Genomic DNA, 19,787 nt, shown 5'->3' with positions numbered 1-19,787 from the left:
AAACTGACTTTGACTTCCTCAGATTCAGATTCAACTTTGTTGTCATTGCACAAAGTACAAAGTACTGTGACAATGAAATGTAGTTTGCATCTATCCAGAGTGCAAAAGAAGCAGTTAAGGTGCAGTGTGGTGGATAATATGATGAAGACAATATAAACAGTATAGACAGTATAAACATATATATATATATATATATATATATATATATATATATATATATATATATATATATTCCTGAGGTGCAGACCCAATGCAGATGTAAGTTTAGCGTAAAGATGATATTTTGAGAGAAAAGACTGTTTTCCGAGTGATGTAAATGTGTTGTTGTTGTTGTTGTTGTTCCAGCATGACTCAGGTGAGCCATCAGCAGTGGGGCGAGGTGGACCAACAGGGCCGTGTGGACTTGTGGGTCCTCCAGTCCTCCCTGGTGCGCGTGGAGGTCCTCACCCTGGGCGCCATCATCCGGTCTGTGTGCAGCAGAGGGCGGGATGGACGCATGGAAGACGTCGTCCTGGGATACGACGACCTGGAAGGTAGAGGAAGGAACACGACCTTTAGAAGGATAGGGAGGGGATGGATCAAAAGATGTCCCAATGACATCATGAGTGCTGTGTTGAAGCATGTAAACCTCAGAGGGCCGTTCTCTATAGGACAAATGGACTCTTAAGATGACATATTTAATATATATATTAATATATATATGCATCTGTGTGTTGACACACACAGATGCAGCAAACACATATTTACTCATGTGCTCTGTCTGGTTTTGTTTTACACAATCAGCGAATGAAAATAATCTTGTGATTATCTTGAGATGACATTATTACCAAACTGCTAATGTTTGGTAATAAATAAGTTTACATTTGACTGTGATGGTTGCTTCTTACCGTAGTTTATTCTTTCAGTAGCTCCAGTAGTTTGTTGTGTTGATGCAGGCGGTCTTCCTCGTGTGTTAGATACGTTGGTAGGAGGAGGTTAGTCGGCGCCACAAAACCACAGAATCATAACAATTAGTTTGTTTTAGCAGAAGAAAATCACAACTAAATTATTCAGCATCACGACTAATTTGTCGTCTTACTTTGTGGAAACACGCAGCACTCGATCTCAGACCGGCTGCAGGCCGACGGTGTTGGTTTGGTGGCTTTAAACGTCAGTAACTCTTCATAGTGGGAGATGTTTCTGGAAGGAGCTCAGAGGACGAGCCCAGGCATTGCGTCGGTGATGCGGTGTGTTGTGTTGCCAGGTTACGCGTCAGACCGGCGGTACCTGGGCGCCGTGGTGGGCCGCGTGGCCAACAGGATCGCTCTGGGGCGCTTCGTGCTGGAGGGGAAGGAGCACCGACTGGACGTCAACAACGGACCCAATGCCCTGCACGGGGGTCTGCGGGGCTTCAACAAGGTGAGGCGAGTGCAGGACGATAAGACGAGAGCGCAGAACACCTTGGTAGAAAGCTTGAAGTGGATGAAGGAACGAGACGCCATCACTGCAGCCGGGTCGGCTGTGGCTGAGCGGCTGTAACTCTAAGACATAAGAAAACATAAACAGATACACTGAGGCCAGAAAGGTGTTTATTACATTGAATCCATAGTGGATCACAGATTGGAAAAAAATAAGAGAAATTTAGTAAATATAACTTTTAGGCGTTTGCGTTGAGAAAGGATCGACTCCAGCTGCTGATCTTCACTCGCATCACGTCTACGAGGTTAGACACATTACCATATAACCATATTAACATATAACCCTCATTTCAAAGGTTGCTCTGGCTCTGTAGCTCCGTGACAGACCAGTTCACGGAGCTCTTCATCGCACTGAGGCTGGAGGGCAGAGGACCTGGTGACGTTAGTCAGAATCCCGCTGCTCCTCTTGGTCAGAGCTGCAGCCGGCGGCCTCACCTCCGGCTTCAGCTGCTGCTCCGCTGGTCTCCACACTTGGGTGATGTAAAACGCATTGTGGGTCGCCGCAGACCCCAGACAGCTGGCTGGGCAAGGGCTTCAATGCACCAGGCGTTCGAGTCCCGCTCCCTAGCTTTAACAGCACTGCAACGCACCGGCGGCCCTCTGGCCCTCTCAAAGCAAGTGGGTGTCTTCTGACGTTTAGTTGTTTTCTTAAGGAAACTCTCTTGAGAAACAGAAAGAGAGAATGTTGTACTAAATACACTGCGAGTGGTGAAGATGTCGACCTGGATTTTTCTGAGTCAGATCTTTATATACAAAAATAAATCGGGTATTGTTGTGGCTGATTTCCTTCTTGGATGATGATGTAATCTTTCTGAACTTGACTCTTACCTCTGACTGCTCGTGAGACGCCACAGGACTCACTCAGCAATAAAACACCCACAGAACACACAGAGTTTGGTTTAAAGTTCACTTCACGTAGATTTATTTGAAACACATAGTTTACAAATAACGAAAAACGAGTTGCGCCCGGTATCATTAGACAACAGCTCCCTACCGTCTGTGTAACGCAACAACCCAGAATAACCAAACAGACACATTATTACATCAACTCAAACAGGTATACCAGCTCAAGCCGGTAACCATTAAGGAATGTGACGTCTGACGTCTCCCTTATCGTTGTTTTGGTTCTGGCTCTCCTGAGCAGAACAAGGCCACAGCAAACTGTTCTCTCTCGTTGGGCTGATGATGTTACATTACTTTTACTGTGGTACTTTACGCCGAAAAACAATCTAAACACAATACTTAATTACTTAAGGCTGAGAGTCATAGCTCGGTGGATCCGTGTATTCCTATAGACCTCAGTAGTAATGACTTCATGAACTTCTTCAATGGTAAGATTCTGGCTATTAGAGACAGGATCGGTAATCTCCTGCCCTCGACTACTGCCGGTCCATCCTCAGGTGGGATGGCCATGGAGGAGGCTGTGGGCCCTGCTGTGTGTCTGGATGGATTTTTTACCATCAACCTCGATCAACTGTCTTCAATGGTTTCTACTTCTAAATCGTCTACCTGGACCCTGTTCCGACTAAGCTGTTTAAGGAAGTTTTACCTTTAGCTAGTGCCTCTCTACTAGATATTATCAATGGGTCTTTACTAACGGGTCATGTACCACAGTCTTTTAAAGTAGCTGTAATTAAACCTCTTCTTAAGAAGCCCACTCTGGATCCAGATGTGTTGGCTAACTACAGACCTATCTCTAACCTTCCCTTCCTCTCTAAGATATTGGAGAAGGTAGTCGCAAACCAGTTGTGTGACTTTTTACATAACAATAGTTTATTTGAGAAGTTTCAGTCAGGATTTAGAAAACATCATTGCACAGAGACAGCACTGGTGACAATTACTAATGACCTTCTAGTTGCATCAGATAGGGCACTTGTCTCTGTACTGGTCTTGTTAGACCTTAGTGCAGCATTTGACACCATTGACCATGACATCTTATTACAGAGACTAGACCAGTTGATTGGTATTAAAGGTACAGCACTAAGCTGGTTTAAGTCGTATTTATCAGATCGATCTCAGTTTGTATTTGTAAACGATGAGGCCTCGGTTACCACTGCCGTTCGCCATGGAGTTCCACAGGGTTCTGTGCTTGGACCAATTTTATTCACCTTATATATGCTTCCTTTAGGCAATATTATCAGAAAACACGCCATGAACTTTCACTGTTATGCCGATGATACTCAACTATATCTGTCGATCAAGCCAGATGAAATCCACCAGGTCGCCAAACTTCAAGCATGTCTTAAAGACATAAAAACCTGGATGACCTGCAACTTCCTGCTGCTGAACTCGGACAAGACTGAAGTTATTTTACTCGGACCAGAACACCTCAGAAATCAAGTATCTGATGATATGGTTTCTCTGGATGGCATCGCTCTGGCATCTACCACCACCGTAAGGAATCTCGGAATTATTTTTGACCAGGACCTGTCCTTTGGCTCCCACGTGAAACAGATCTCAAGGACCGCCTTTTTTCACCTACGGAACATCTCAAAGATCCGGCACATCCTGTCTCAACGCGATGCAGAAACATTGATCCACGCATTTGTTACCTCAAGACTGGATTACTGTAACTCCGTTTTATCAGGCTGCCCTGGTAAATCCCTTGGATCTCTCCAACTGATCCAGAATGCTGCAGCTCGTGTACTAACGAGGACGCGGAAGAGAGATCACATTACTCCTGTACTAGCTGCTCTCCACTGGCTTCCTGTAAGATCGAGAATCATATTTAAAATCCTTCTCCTTACCTACAAAGCCTTAATTGTTGATGCACCATCATATCTTAAGGACCTTATAGTGCCATATTACCCCACGAGAGCATTACGCTCACTGAATGCAGGGTTACTTGTGGTTCCCAGAGTGTTAAAAAGTAGGTTGGGGGCTAGAGCTTTCAGTTATCGGGCTCCTCTTCTGTGGAATCAGCTTCCACTTTCAGTTCGGGGGGCAGGCACGGTCACCTCATTTAAGAGTAGACTTAAGACTTTCCTCTTTGATGGCGCGTATAGTTAGGGCTGTTTCAGGCTTATAGTTAGGGCTGGCTCAGGTTTGCCCTGGTCCAGCCCCTAGATATGCTGCTATAGGCCTAGACTGCTGGGGGACATTTTAGGATACACTGAGCTCCTCCTTTCCTTCTCTTCCTCTTTTTGCTCCTCCTCTCCTCCTCTTCACCTCTTCTTTCTCTCCTTCTGGATAAATGATTGTCTCTTCAATGCATATTACTAACTCTACTTTCTTTTTCCATGGATTCCTGGCTGCCTGGAACCAGGGTGAGGACCCCAGTCCTCCCCCTGGCCCTGCTGATACAACCATGGCCCTGCTGATGCAACTGGCCTGGAGCCGTCCTGCCAGCTGCCATGGCCCTGCTTTCTCCTCCCACTGCCCCTGGGATACCTCTCCTCTCTACCTCCTTCTGCTTAATGGGTCGTGGCTATCTGGATCATGGACCATGCATACTACTCATTATATGAATAATTTATGTCATATTCATTGAATGTGCTGTAACTCTGTTACGTTATTCATTCTGGTCACATGACATCTATTGCTTCTGTCCATCCAGGGAGAGGGATCCTCCTCTGTTGCTCTCCCTCAGGTTTCTTCCCCTTTTTTCCCTGTGAAAGGGTTTTCCTATCTTTATTGGGGGAGTTTTTCCTGATCCGATGTGAGGTCCCGGGACAGGGATGTCATGTGTACAGATTGTAAAGCCCTCCGAGGCAAACTTGTATTTGTGATGTTGGGCTATACAAAATAAACTGAATTGAATTGAATTGAATTAATATTACGCATTATTATAAACCATTTTCCCTCCACAGTATAAACCTGTGCTTCCTGTAAGAGTCGTATTTTACGTTACATCATCTGTTATTGATCTCTGATGTGTGTTTGTGTCTCAGGCTGTCTGGCTGGCTGCAGCAGTGGAAGGTGGGGTTCAGCTGAGTCTCACCAGTCCAGATGGAGACCAGGGTTATCCTGGAGAGGTTCAGGTCTCTGTGTCCTACACCCTCCAGGTAAGAACACTGAGCTCATAGCGTCACAGAACACTTTTCTATTCATGGACCGATGAAGGGTTTTGACTCACGAATGCTGGAAACCAGACAACCTTTGATCAAACTAAACCACCGGAAAATGAAAAGGGATGGTGAGATATTAGTGTTGGTCATAAACGCAGGAGCAGGACCTCTTATTTCCCAAAAGGGAATCTGTGTTATACTTTGTGAAACGCCATATCGACTTAATACTTTGAGTTACTGTGAGGAACTTTTAACTGGTTATGAAACAGTCTAAATTAAAAAAGCTACATCACGAGACCATCAGAGAGAAGATTGTCGATTTATTTTGAGCTATTCTCAATGCCTGCTATCAGGTGCTTTATGCAGAAAGGGTTTCTTTGAACCCAAACCATGAGTTCCCTGAACCTAACCAAGTAGAACGCCCTGTGGGAGGAGATCAGCATCACCTCCTCCTCCAGGAGCAGAGCTTCTTCTCTGGGAGCCGACACCCACACCACTAGAACCAGAACCAGAACCAGAACCAGGTCTGCGTGTGGCACGCAGTCAGCGTCGCCTGCTGCAGAACATTTACCTTTACAGCTGTTCTAACCAGACTCTGGTGCTCAGAGACACTCACGCTTTTATCACAAGCAACACAAAATGAAGGTTCCTCGTAGAAGCTTTAAACATTCACAGTTTTTTCCACCACATGAAGTGGATTTTGCATTTTAATCACGTTTGCAGAGTCCAGTTTAGTAAAATGTAATTTGTGTGTTCAGGGAGAAACACTAACCACTGAATACCGAGCGAGGTCTACCAAAACCACGCCCATCAACCTCACCAACCACTCCTACTTCAACCTGGCGGGACAGGTAGGAGCATCCAATATGTCACTGACAGAAATATGATCTATCATATCATTCTGATCATCTTTAGTGTAGAATGAAGGAGATTTAAGATGAGGAGGACATGCTGAGGGAGGTGGGACTGCAAGGGGAAGGATGAGGTCACTGGTCAATAAGATGTGTTTCTCATTGAGATACTTTTTGAAAGGACAAAAAAGAACATAAATCAAAGCAGTAAGAAGGTTTACTTTCATATTAGTGTGTGTGTGTGTGTGTGTGTGTGTAGGGTGCAGCAGATATCTACGACCATCAGGTGTCCATCACTGCTCAGTCCTTCCTGCCTGTGGATGAAACATCGATTCCAACAGGTACAAGATTTGCGTGTTTTCTCAGCAGAATGAAGCATGTGTGTGTGTGAGTGTGAGTGAGTGAGTGAGTGAGTGAGTGAGAATGTGAAATAATAACTAAGTTAGTGGTGGAGGAGGACAGAGGATTCCAACAGATTATAGCAAAAAAACAAACAGAATAAAAATAGAAACATATATGGACAATAGAATAATAATAATTATGTGAGTGTAAAATAAATAGTACTGACACCAGTGTAAAATAGAACACAATATAAATAATAGTAAATAAAAGAAGTTCTACTAGTCGTCTGACAGTGTTCCACACACTGTGCTTCAGACACTGATTTATTTTCAAAATAAAAGCACACAACAGTCACTGTATGTTTACAGGAAACGAGAGAAGGATCTAGTTTTTCAAAAGGAAATTACCTCAGCTGACGTTTGATCCACATTCCAACAAAGAGAATGAAAGGAAAGCTCAACTCCTGCTCCCTCGTCTCCTTGCTCTAACCCCGTGTGAACTAACTCTTTCCCACTTCACCATCTATTCATGCTTCAGCTGCTTTTTTAATTCCTGCTTCATTCATCCCGTAAAATGTTCCACATTAAAGCCAGCAATGCAATTTAGCGTCAGCTTTTCAAAGAACTGTTCCACATCCTTCATACATAATGGGTATTCACCTTTTAAATGCCGTGCATATGCTAATTAAAGGTTTTAATTAGCATATGCACGGCATTTAAAAGTTGACTATGAATTCAACTCATTCATAGTCCTTCAACTGCTTCTTCACACAGTTTAAAGCCAGCGATACAGTTGAGTTAGCTTTCCAACAAACCTCCACATATTCCACATCTATCATATATTAAAGGTATTATTCAACATTTAAAGTTAAAAGGAGCATTGTCACATGTCTTGTGAATGGTAGTGTCTATAATGTATATTCTTCCATATTGTCACCTTCCTAAAATAATGACAAAAATGATTTTCTTGCCTAAATCATCTCCTCATGATTCTGGCCACCTCTGGTAAAATCTCCTCCATCCTGAGTTGAACAGATCATGTGATTCTACCCCTGTAGTATAACATGTCAAGAGTGTGACTTAGGACATTTTATTTTTTATTTTTATTTTAAGACAAAAGACAATGTGACTTGGGCAATTTTACAAGCTTTTTAATAATGCACTTTGAAGCTAGCATTTAAGCTAGCAGTTTAGTTAGCATTTTTGTCAATGAAAATCTCCCTGGAACATACTATTAGTAATCATAACATGATTTGACCGTTATTACAGCATGCCTGTTGTGCACCCCGATTACATTGGTATTTGTTTTTTGTGTTTTCTTAAAAACCTGAAAAAAATTACTTAGGCCATTATTTTAGGAAGGTAATGATATGAAATGTATGTTCTTGAAGTAGCACAACACATGACATGGTGAATCTACGTTGGAGCCATTAATTGGGGATGTATATTTTAAAAGAGCAACGGGTAACTCCAACGCTTCCGAGCCGCTGAGCGGTGGTCCAGCTCTTGTTTTTCAACCCAGCAGAACACTTGTGTTCTAAGAGGCGTTCTGGTTCTGCCGGTCTTCCTGTGCCTCTGTTTCTTCTTCAAGAGGTGGGGTCCTGCTGTCTGAGATAACTGGTGGTTCACTGCTCCTCTACTCGCCTGTATGATGGACCCGTCTTCATGCGCTGTATTTATGGTGCTTCCCCTACAGAAGTGTGGAGGCATGAACTTGTGTGCTTTTGTGTGTTCCTTCATGCTCCGACAAACAAACAGTCTCATTACTCTACAATTAGCTTTGGTTTCCCGGGAGACGGAGGAGCTAATGACTGTTAATTTAAATCACACAATCTGTTGCAGAATGGAAATCCACCTCGAGGGCTGAACAAAACAAGCAATCAGTCCTGTGCTATGCAGAGTTCCGAGTGGAGGACTGTCCTGACTCGTTGGGCCTCATGTCTCTGTTGTGCTTTCTGTTTTAAGCTGAGAGAACGGACACCTTTTTATTTCCCTCACCCAGAAATGGAGCTTCTCTAAAGCAGTGAAAATCAGAAAACTTGGTGTTGTAGTTTGTTCTCAAACTGATGATGTAAGCTGCCCACTAAGTCGTGTGGGAGTGTAGTTAAGAAGCTAACAGAACTATCGGTTCACACACGGCAGCCGTTGCTCAGCCGGCAAATGGCTCGGTGGATGTCCTGTAGTTCTGGATCTTATGGTCTTCCTGTAGTTCTGGATCGTCTGGTCGTCCTGTAGTTCTGGATCTTTTGGTCGTCCTGTAGTTCTGGATCTTTTGGTCGTCCTGTAGTTCTGGATCTTTTGGTCGTCCTGTAGTTCTGGATCTTTTGGTCGTCCTGTAGTTCTGGATCTTTTGGTCGTCCTGTAGTTCTGGATCTTATGGTCGTCCTGTAGTTCTGGATCTTATGGTCGTCCTGTAGTTCTGGGTCGTCTGGTCGTCCTGTAGTTCTGGATCGTCTGGTCGTCCTGTAGTTCTGGATCGTCTGGTCGTCCTGTAGTTCTGGATCTTATGGTCGTCCTGTAGTTCTGGATCTTATGGTCGTCCTGTAGTTCTAGATCTTATGGTCGTCCTGTAGTTCTGGATCGTCTGGTCGTCCTGTAGTTCTGGGTCGTTTGGTCATCCTGTAGTTCTGGATCTCATGGTCATCCTGTAGTTCTAGATTTTATGGTCGTCCTGTAGTTCTGGATCTTATGGCCGTCCCGTATTTCTGGATCGTCTAGTCGTCCTGTAGTTCTGGATCGTCTGGTCGTCCTGTAGTTCTGGATCTTATGGTAGTTCTGGATCTTATGGTCGTCCTGTAGTTCTGGATCATCTGGTCGTCCTGTAGTTCTGGATCTTATGGTCGTCCTGTATTTCTGGATCGTCTGGTCGTCCTGTAGTTCTGGATCGTCTGGTCGACCTGTAGTTCTGGATCTTATGGTCGACCTGTAGTTCTGGATCATCTGGTCGTCCTGTAGTTCTGGATCATCTGGTCGTCCTGTAGTTCTGGATCGTCTGGCCGTCCTGTAGTTCTGGGGGGTCTGGTCGTCCTGTAGTTCTGGATCTTATGGTCGTCCTGTAGTTCTGGATCTTATGGTCGTCCTGTAGTTCTTGATCGTCTGGTCGTCCTGTAGTTCTGGATCGTCTGGTCGTCCTGTAGTTCTGGATCTTATGGTCGTCCTGTAGTTCTGGATCTTTTGGTTGTCCTGTAGTTCTGGATCTTATGGTTGTCCTGTAGTTCTGGATCTTATGGTCGTCCTGTAGTTCTGGATTTTTTGGTCGTCCTGTAGTTCTAGATCTTATGGTCGTCCAGTAGTTCTGGATCTTATGGTAGTCCTGTAGTTCTGGATCGTCTGGTCGTCTTGTAGTTCTGGATCGTCTGGTCGTCCTGTAGTTCTGGATCATATGGTCGTCCTGTAGTTCTGGATCGTCTGGTCGTCCTGTAGTTCTGGGTCGTCTGGTCGTCCTGTAGTTCTGGATCTTTTGGTCGTCCTGTAGTTCTGGATCTTATGGTCGTCCTGTAGTTCTGGATCTTATGGTCTTTCTGTATTTCTGGATCGTTTAGTCGTCCTGTAGTTCTGGATCGTCTGGTCGTCCTGTAGTTCTGGATCTTATGGTCGTCCTGTAGTTCTGGATCATCTGGTCGCCCTGTAGTTCTGGATCTTATGATCGTCCTGTAGTTCTGGATCATCTGGTCGTCCTGTAGTTCTGGATCATCTGGTTGTCCTGTAGTTCTAGATTTTATGGTCGTCCTGCAGTTCTGGATCATCTGGTCGTCCTGTAGTTCTAGGTCTTATGGTCGTCCTGTAGTTCTGGATCATCTGGTCGTCCTGTAGTTCTAGGTCTTATGGTCGTCCTGTAGTTCTGGATCTTATGGTCATCCTGTAGTTCTGGATCGTCTGGTCGTCCTGTAGTTCTGGATCGTCTGGTCGTCCTGTAGTTCTGGATCGTCTGGTCGTCCTGTAGTTCTGGATCTTCTGGTCGTCCTGTAGTTCTGGATCGTCTGGTCGTCCTGTAGTTCTGGATCGTCTGGTCGTCCTGTAGTTCTGGATTGTCTGGTCGTTCTGTAGTTCTGGATCGTCTGGTCGTCCTGTAGTTCTGGGTCGTCTGGTCGTCCTGTAGTTCTGGGTCGTCTGGTCGCCCTGTAGTTCTGGGTCGTCTGGTCGTCTTGTAGTTCTGGATCTAAAGGTCGTCCTGTAGTTCTAGATCTTTTGGTCGTCCTGTAGTTCTGGATCTTATGGTCGTCCTGTAGTTCTGGATCTTATGGTCGTCCTGTAGTTCTGGATCTTATGGTCGTCCTGTAGTTCTGGATCGTCTGGCCGTCCTGTAGTTCTGGATCTTATGGTAGTTCTGGATCTTATGGTCGTCCTGTAGTTCTGGATCATCTGGTCGTCCTGTAGTTCTGGATCGTCTGGTCGTCCTGTATTTCTGGATCGTCTGGTCGTCCTGTAGTTCTGGATCGTCTGGTCATCCTGTAGTTCTGGATCTTAAGGTTGTCCTGTAGTTCTGGATCGTCTGGTCGTCCTGTCGTTTCTGGATCGTCTGGCCGTCCTGTAGTTCTGGGTCGTCTGGTCGTCCTGTAGTTCTGGATCTTATGGTCGTCCTGTAGTTCTGGATCGTCTGGTCGTCCTGTAGTTCTGGATCGTCTGGTCGTCCTGTAGTTCTGGATCATATGGTCGTCCTGTAGTTCTGGATCGTCTGGTCGTCCTGTAGTTCTGGATCGTCTGGTCGTCCTGTAGTTCTGGATCTTTTGGTCGTCCTGTAGTTCTGGATCTTATGGTCGTCCTGTAGTTCTAGATCTTATGGTCGTCCTGTAGTTCTGGATCTTATGGTCGTCCTGTATTTCTGGATCGTCTAGTCGTCCTGTAGTTCTGGATCGTCAGGTCATCCTGTAGTTCTGGATCTTATGGTCGTCCTGTAGTTCTGGATCGTCAGGTCATCCTGTAGTTCTGGATCTTATGGTCGTCCTGTAGTTCTGGATCTTATGGTCGTCCTGTAGTTCTGGATCTTATGGTCGTCCTGTAGTTCTGGATCGTCTGGTCGTCCTGAACGGGGACTTGGAGCCGGTTGCCGGCAGGCATCGACGCTTGTGTTTGAGTTGAATGCACTGATTAGAACTACAGTATAATTTTCAAATAAAAAAACTGAAAAGTGCAGTGTGCAAAATGATTCAGCCCCCCTGAGTCAATACTTTGTGGAACCGCCTTTTGTTGCAATTACAGCTGCAAGTCTTTTGGGGTATATCTCTACCAGCTTTGCACATCTAGAGACTGAGATTTTTGCCCATTTTTTTTTGCAAAACAGCTCAAGGTCAGTCAGATTAGATGGAGAGCGTTTGTGAACGGCGGTTTTCAGATCTTGCCACAGATTCTCGATGGGATTTAGGTCTGGACTTTGACTGGGCCATTCTAACACATGAATATGTTTTGTTTTAAACCTTTCCATTGTAGCCCTGGCTTTATGTTTAGGGTCGTTGTCCTGCTGGAAGGTGAACCTCCGCCCCAGTCTCAAGTCTTTTGCAGACTCCAACAGGTTTTCTTCCAAGATTGCCCTGTGTTTGGCTCCATCCATCGTCCCATCAACTCTGACCAACTTCCCTGTACCTGCTGAAGAGAAGCACCCCCAGAGCATCATGCTACCACCACCATGTTTGACAGTGGGGATGGTGTGTTCAGGGTGATGTGCAGTGTTAGGTTTCCGCCATACATAACGTTTTGCATTTAGGCCAAAAAGTTAAATGTTGGTCTCATCTGACCAGAGCACCTTCTTCCACATGTTCGCTGTGTCCCCAACATGGTTTCTGGCAAACTGCAAATGGGACTTCTTATGGTTTTCTTTTAACAATGGCTTTCTTCTTGCCACTCGTCCATAAAGGCCAGATTTGTGGAGCGCACGCCCAAAAGTTGTCCTGTGGACAGATTCCCCCACCTGAGCTGTGGACCTCTGCAGTTGGTCCAGAGTCACCATGAGCCTCTCGGCTGCATCTCCTGTCAGTGCTCTCCTTGTTCGGCCCGTAAGTTTAGGTGGACGGCCGTGTCTTGGTAGGTTTGCAGTTGTGCCGTACTCTTTCCATTTCCGGATAATGGATTGAACAGTGCTCCGTGACATGTTCAAAGCTTGGGAAATCTTTTTATAGCCTAACCCTTCTTTAAACTCCTCCACAACTTTATCTCTGACCTGTCTGGTGTGTTCCTTGGACTTCATGGTCCTGTTTGCGCCCCAATATTCTCTAAACAAACCTCTGAGGCCGTCACAGAACAGCTGTATTTGTACCGAGATTAGATTACACATAGGTGGACTCTATTTAGTCATTCGGTCAACATTCAATCATTCAGCAGTCATCAGGCAACTTCTGAAGGCAATTGGTTGAAAAGGGGTTGAAAAATTGGTTGAAAAGGGGGCTGAATCATTTTGCACACTGCACTTTTCAGTTTTTTATTTGTGAAAAAAAATTAAAATCATGTATAATTTTCTTTGTACTTCACAATTGTGTGACACATTGAGTTGGTCTTTCACATAAAATTCCAATAAAATATATTTATGTTTGTGGCGTGTAATGTGACAAAATGTGGAAACGTTCAAGGTGTATGAATACTTTTGCAAGCCACTGTGTATATATATATATATGTATATATATATACATATATATATATATACACTGACATAATTAATATACGTATTATGAACAGCATATTAATATTGCACAGGTTGAAGTGTCATTTGTGGTCTACTAGGAGCTCAGCTGGTTGTGCAGCCTGACAGCAGCATGAAGGAAGGACTTGCTCTCTGCAGCTGCAGCTGCAGGGTGTCCTGCATGGGGTGGGAGGCGTTGTCCATCAGGGATGATAGCTTAGCATCATCCTCCTGTCCCCCACCACCTCCACAGTATCCAGAGGACACTCCAGCACACAGCAGACCTTCTTTACCAGTTTGTTAAGTCTCTTCCTGTCAGCTGCCATGATGCTGCTGCTCCAGAAGACTCCATAAAAGATGGCTGATGCCACCACAGAGTCGAAGAAGGTCATGGGTTTAAATGTGGGAGAAATTTGTTCGAGTGTGTCCCAAACAAATCACTAACTGTTTACGAATTCTATATGTGCTGAAAGAGTCAATAGCATTTCCATTCAGTGTTATTTCCCCATCCAAAGAGGTACCTTATTGTTCCCTGTATCGACCAGCCTTAGCTAAACATCTTCTAATCAAGCTCAGTAATCGTGTTTGATGTCAATTCAAACCAGATTGCCTTTTTAGTTTAGAGGGTAGGATTTACTTTTTTTTCATATTTATTCTTGTCATTATCTACCCAAGATCTGCCCTCGTCGCCAGTGTTTTGGAACATTTTGTAAAAATATATAAATTAATATGTTTAATAAAATCTTAAGTAAATAGGTAAAAATGGCAGCTGGTGCTCATGTGAGTGCACGTGAGTGCATGTGAGCAGGGCACCCACTGGTTAGCTCACGGCCGCCGCTCTGCACTGCTCTCACACGTGGAAGCGTAGCACCCATCCAGTGTCTCAACCTCTAGCCTTTGTTCAGTGATACATAATCACCGATCAATAACCTAATCCATCTGCAGGAGAGATCAGACCAGTGGATGGCACGCCCTTCGACCTCAGGAAGCCTGTTCTGATTGGCCCCCGGCTGAAGGAAGTCCCAGGTCCGGGATTTGACCACAATTTCTGTCTGTCATCACCTGGGGACGCCTGGACAGAGAGACACGCTGCCAGGTGAGATGACACTACACTGTCACACACACTACACTGTCACACACTCTACACGTCACACACACACTACACCGTTACACACACTACACTACACCATCACACACACACTAGACCGTTACACACACTACACTACACTGTCATACACACACTACACTGTCACACACATACACTACACGCACATACTACATGGCCACACACACTACACCGTTACACACATTACACGACACACACACTACACTGTCACACACACTTGACCGTTACACACACTAGACCGTCACACACAGTACACAGTCACACACACTACACAGTCACACACACTACACCGCCACACACACTAGATGTCACACACACTAGACAGTCACACACTACACTGTCACACACACACTACTCCGTCACACACACTACACCGTCATACACACTGCACTGTCACACACACACTACTCCGTCACACACACTACACCGTCATACACATACTACTCCGTCACACACACACTACACCGTCATTCACACGACACTGTCACACACACACACACTACTCCGTCACACACACTACACCGTCATACACACTACTCTGTCACACACACACTACACCGTCATACACACTACACTGTCACGCACACACACACACACTACACCGTCATACACACTACACTGTCACACACTCAAAACGTAATCTTCTTCATCTCAGAGTGTGTCACCCAGCCAGTGGGCGGGTCCTGGAGGTTTCTACCAGCCAACCAGGCGTCCAGTTCTACACGGCCAACTTCCTGGATGGCTCGATGACGGGGAAGGCCGGGGCTATGTACGGAAAGCACAGCTCCTTCTGTCTGGAGACACAAAATTGGCCTGATGCTGTCAACCAGGTATGATGATGATGATGATGATGATGATGATGATTGATAGAAATGCGCCGTCGTACATTTGGAACATTTTATGCAGTGTTTTTTAAAGAATCATGCCCACAATGGCCCAGCTGAGTCTGGGGCGACCCATAGCTAGACCACCAGGGGGCGGCGACACAGTCCCACACACTACCCGGTCACACACTACACTACACCATCACACACACTACACTGTCACACACTAGACCGTTACAGAGGCGACTCTGGTTGTATAGAAGTATATGCGACTCTGGTTGTATAGAAGTCTATGCTTTATGTGTTAAAGCTACATTCTCTCTTCTGACCACCAGGGGGCGACTCCTCTGGTTGTATAGAAGTCTATGCTTCATGTGTTAAAGCTACATTCTCTCTTCTGACCACCAGGGGGCGACTCCTCTGGTTATATAGAAGTCTATGCTCCATGTGTTAAAGCTACATTCTCTCTTCTGACCACCAGGGGGCGACTCCTCTGGTTGTATAGAAGTCTATGCTTCATGTGTTAAAGCTACATTCTCTCTTCTGACCACCAGGGGGCGACTCCTCTGGTTATATAGAAGTCTATGCTTCATGTGTTAAAGCTACATTCTCTCTTCTGACCACCAGGGGGTGACTCCTCTGGTTGTACAGAAGTCTATATAAACGACTCTACTTCTCTTGATGTATTCCCTCAGTAAACATTGTAAACATGAGTTTATGTCTCAATCTCTAGTTTCAAGTCTTCTTCAATACAGCATGATGTTCATTTAGTAAATTATGGTCATGAGATTTTCAACTGTATTGTTCCAATGTTTTAATTCAATCTATTGTGGTTTGGTGAAAACACAATTACAAAGACTGTGTGTGTGTGTGTGTGTGTGTGTGTGTGTGTGTGTGTGTCTTCAGCCTTCATTTCCTGACTGTCTTCTGCGTCCTGGTGAGGATTACCACCATGTGACTCGCTTCACCTTCACCACGGTCTGAAGTGACCCCCAGCAGGACAGAGAGCAGGATGTCCATTCCCTAATTGTAAATGTAATTTCTCAAATTAAATACAGGGTTCATGCGCTCATGGAAAACCTGGAACAGTCATGGAATATTAAAATGGTTATTTCCAGGCCTGGAAAAGTCTTTGAAAAAAATAAAATCCCCAAAGTTTAGTAAAAGTCATTGTAAATGTGTTATATTCATGTGTTCATGACGTTCATTTACGCTGAGTTTGAAATAATGAATATGCTTTCAAAAGAAAGACTCAAAATATAAGCAGGCATACATACAGGCATCTATATAAATGTTTTTTCTTTTAATCAAACTATTGTCTCATTCATTTGTGTCATTTAAGGTTTACTGTATGCTTTGTATTCTCATTGTTAGTTTAAATACTACATTTACTCACTTTTTACTGTTTACACCCAGATTTCACTAAATGTTTGCTCATGGACATTTGGTTTAAAGTCATGAACTCATTGGTCAACATGAGTATGAACCCTGTAATAGTATAATCAGTGCCTTTTTAATTGCCTGTTCAGTTCCCCACTGTGATGCAGGGTTTTGGTGTATTCTACTACACCAGCGCTATGGTGTCTTTTGTAATCGCAGTAGTTATTACAGCCTCACCAAACTGTTTTTAAATGAAAAACAAATAAAGAAGGATAAGACTCCCTCCAGCTGGTCGTGTGTTCTTTCCAGCAGCAGATTGGTTCTGGTCCATCTGTCCTCTTCATCCCGTGTTGGGCATTCGAGAAGCACACAGCTTATGTAACTCAGTCTTCACCTGACAGTTCAACATTCCTGCAATGTTTCCAGGACATCGGGTGAGAGAGGGCATCCTGCCGAGAGACATGTAGTGTTGCCATGGCAACCTCAAATCCGTCACTCAAAAACAGCTGAGGTTTCACACAACGTGATGGACGGAGTGGAAAAGAGCAGCGGTCTCCATCAAGCAGCGGCCGCAGCTTCACACTTCACATCTAACAGCAGAAGTCACAGCGATGTTTATTTCTTTATAATAATGATCCTGACCCTACGACACGTCTGGATAATACATGCTTATTGAGTCACTGTGCTGGATCTAAAATAACATCCACACCAACCTGTGCCAACATGTAGGTGTGGATCTATCCAAAGACTACATGTGCCTTCAAAATGAAAAAGAGAGAGAGAGAGAGAGAGAGAGACTGCAGCGGGGAACAGAGAGCTGCTGCTGAGTGGGAGAGGAACCAGAGAGCAGACTCATGCTCAGTCAGCTGTTTGTTCATCACTGCAGTCCAGCTGAGAGAACATGGGATGACTGAAGGCTGTCAGGATGTGAGCTGCTGCTGAGAAGAGGTCCCTGAACACAACACGGTGTCTTCAGGAAGCGTGTCACACCTCCATCTCTGCCACAGAATCCTCCCTTCCCTTGTCTGCCATTGACGAGTTGAATACAGCAGAGTGCATCACTTCCTTTAGTGTTAAACCAATTTGTGATTCCCTTTGTTTCAGACTCATGGGTCCATATAGCAACAAAAACAACAATATATAAACACAATAGAGGACGCAGGTATAATTACTGCAGTTAAAATGGTTAAAAACATGCAGACACTTGTTCCAATGTTTCCAGAAACAGGAAGAATACCTCGTATCACTCTGTTGGCTCAGTTAAGACTTTTATAGTTACATCTTCTGAGTCATTTAATCAACATTTAAAGAGAGAGAGAGGCCGCGTTCCATCTAGAAAGACTAGATTCCTGTCACGGTCCTCGGTTTAACACAGTTACCCAGGTGGACCGTGACGGTGGTAAATATATGTGAATAATCCTTTTGATATTACATTTTTTTTGTATCAATATCAAAGTTGTCCTTCTTGCTTAATAACCAAACAAACACACTGCTGCCAGATCCCAGCAGACCTCTAGAGGATGCTGCTGACCGCTCCACACACTGTGACATCATACTGGTTACATACTGGTTACATACTGGTTACTGACGTCATACTGGTTACATACTGGTTACATACTGGTTACTGACGTCATACTGGTAACATACTGGTTACTGACGTCATACCGCTCCGGGTATCCAGCTAAAGTTTCCTCAATGAGGAGAAACACTCATCACGCTTTTCCTCCCTGAGTTGATTCTTTCTGCTCGAGCCGGTCACATCCCTCCTGTAAAGGTGAGGTACTCAGCAGAGTGACTCAAAACATGGACCACCTGGAAGAGCTCCCAGGGACTCAGTAAGAAGGGAAGCTTCCCAGTTGGATGTGTGTAAACTGATATAATTACTGACTACACTCCCCATAAACCCGTTGTTGATGTGTGTGAATCACACCCTTTTGAAAGTATTAAGTGAACGGATCATCTGACCGGCTCGTGTTTCCGCTGCAGTCTTGTCCGACAGGCCGAGCCGCCTGAAAGCTGATCTGAACCTCAGCGTTGGCCTGAAAACCGGCTGCGTGGGAAAAGACCGGAGCGAGATTAAGAGAGCAGGCTCAGACAGGGAGGGCCAGGAAACGGCTCTGTTGCGCAATTGCATTATTACGTTTGTGACTCCCAGAACACATGAGCAGCCTCACACACACACAGAGAGCCCACACACACACACGCATGTAGAAACACGCAGGACACGCCGGCTTTGTTCTGGACCGGCGTCTCAGACGTGGTATCTGAACCGCTGAGGGTTCAGACACATTCTGACCAATGGGTTTCATGACTTTTCCATGACTTTAAACCAAATTTCCATGACCAAACATTTTGTGAAATCTGGGTGTAAACAGTAAAAAGTGAGTAAATGTAGTATTTAAACTAACAATGAGAATACAAAGCATACAGTAAACCTTAAATGACACAAATGAATGAGACAATAGTTTGATTAAAAGAATAAACATTTATATAGATGCCTGTATGTATGCCTGCTTATATTTTGAGTCTTTCTTTTAAAAGCATATTAATTATTTCAAACTCAGCGTAAATGAACGTCATGAACACATGAATATTACACATTTACATGACTTTTACTAAACTTTTGGGGATTTTATTTTATTTATTTATTTATTTTAAAGACTTTTCCACTTCTGGAAATAACCATTTTAAAACTCCATTACTTTTCCAGGATTTCCATGTCCACTGAAACATTCTCAGCCAGCAAGATGGTGGAGGCTGGAACGAGTCTCTTTGGTGAACGACGGCAGGTTCTAAGGTAATCGGAGCGACTCAGGGGACAAAACCAACTCGCATGGAACTCCGAGGCGGGGAGAGACAAAACTGTTTCATTGTAATCCTGGTGTGTCTATGACCTTCATACGTAAACGGGACCACTTTGGTCCACAGGGACTGCCACAATCACACAAAGTAAAAGTTCCTCGTTGTGACTTCTAGATAACAACTTATAAACCAAAGCATGACACACAGAGCTGTGAATGCAGCCTGTAGAGAAACAAGAAGACGACAGCGAGGCGAACACATGAACACAAACTCTCTTGTCACAAGACGGGTCCTTTTCTAGCAATAATAATAATTCAAACTTGTATAGCGCTTTTTAAGATACTCAAAGAGTCTTCACACTGGAGACAAGAGACAAAGACAAACAGAAC

At 44.5% G+C, this 19,787-nt stretch overlaps 1 protein-coding gene and 1 pseudogene across 2 annotated transcripts in view; both read left to right on the top strand.

Moving 5' to 3' along the window:
* LOC306746693 (protein NLRC3-like) overlaps positions 1 to 19,787 on the top strand; it is a 284,667-nt pseudogene that overhangs the window by 178,441 nt on the left and 86,439 nt on the right. The window lies entirely within an intron of this gene.
* galm (galactose mutarotase) lies at positions 347 to 16,873 on the top strand (the record flags this gene model as incomplete). Its single annotated transcript, XM_079229651.1, has 8 exons — positions 347 to 533; positions 1,244 to 1,398; positions 5,348 to 5,461; positions 6,223 to 6,315; positions 6,575 to 6,656; positions 14,212 to 14,362; positions 15,048 to 15,222; positions 16,123 to 16,873. The coding sequence occupies 8 exons, from the start codon at positions 347 to 349 to the stop codon at positions 16,198 to 16,200; spliced, it is 1,035 nt and encodes a 344-aa protein (XP_079085777.1). The 3' UTR covers positions 16,201 to 16,873.

The sequence above is a fragment of the Taurulus bubalis genome (genome assembly GCF_910589615.1).
Source record: "Taurulus bubalis genome assembly, chromosome: 14".
Taxonomy (NCBI): domain Eukaryota; kingdom Metazoa; phylum Chordata; class Actinopteri; order Perciformes; family Cottidae; genus Taurulus; species Taurulus bubalis.
The sequence above is the reverse complement of the archived record's forward strand: the minus strand, read 5'-3'. Positions and strand labels throughout refer to the sequence as shown.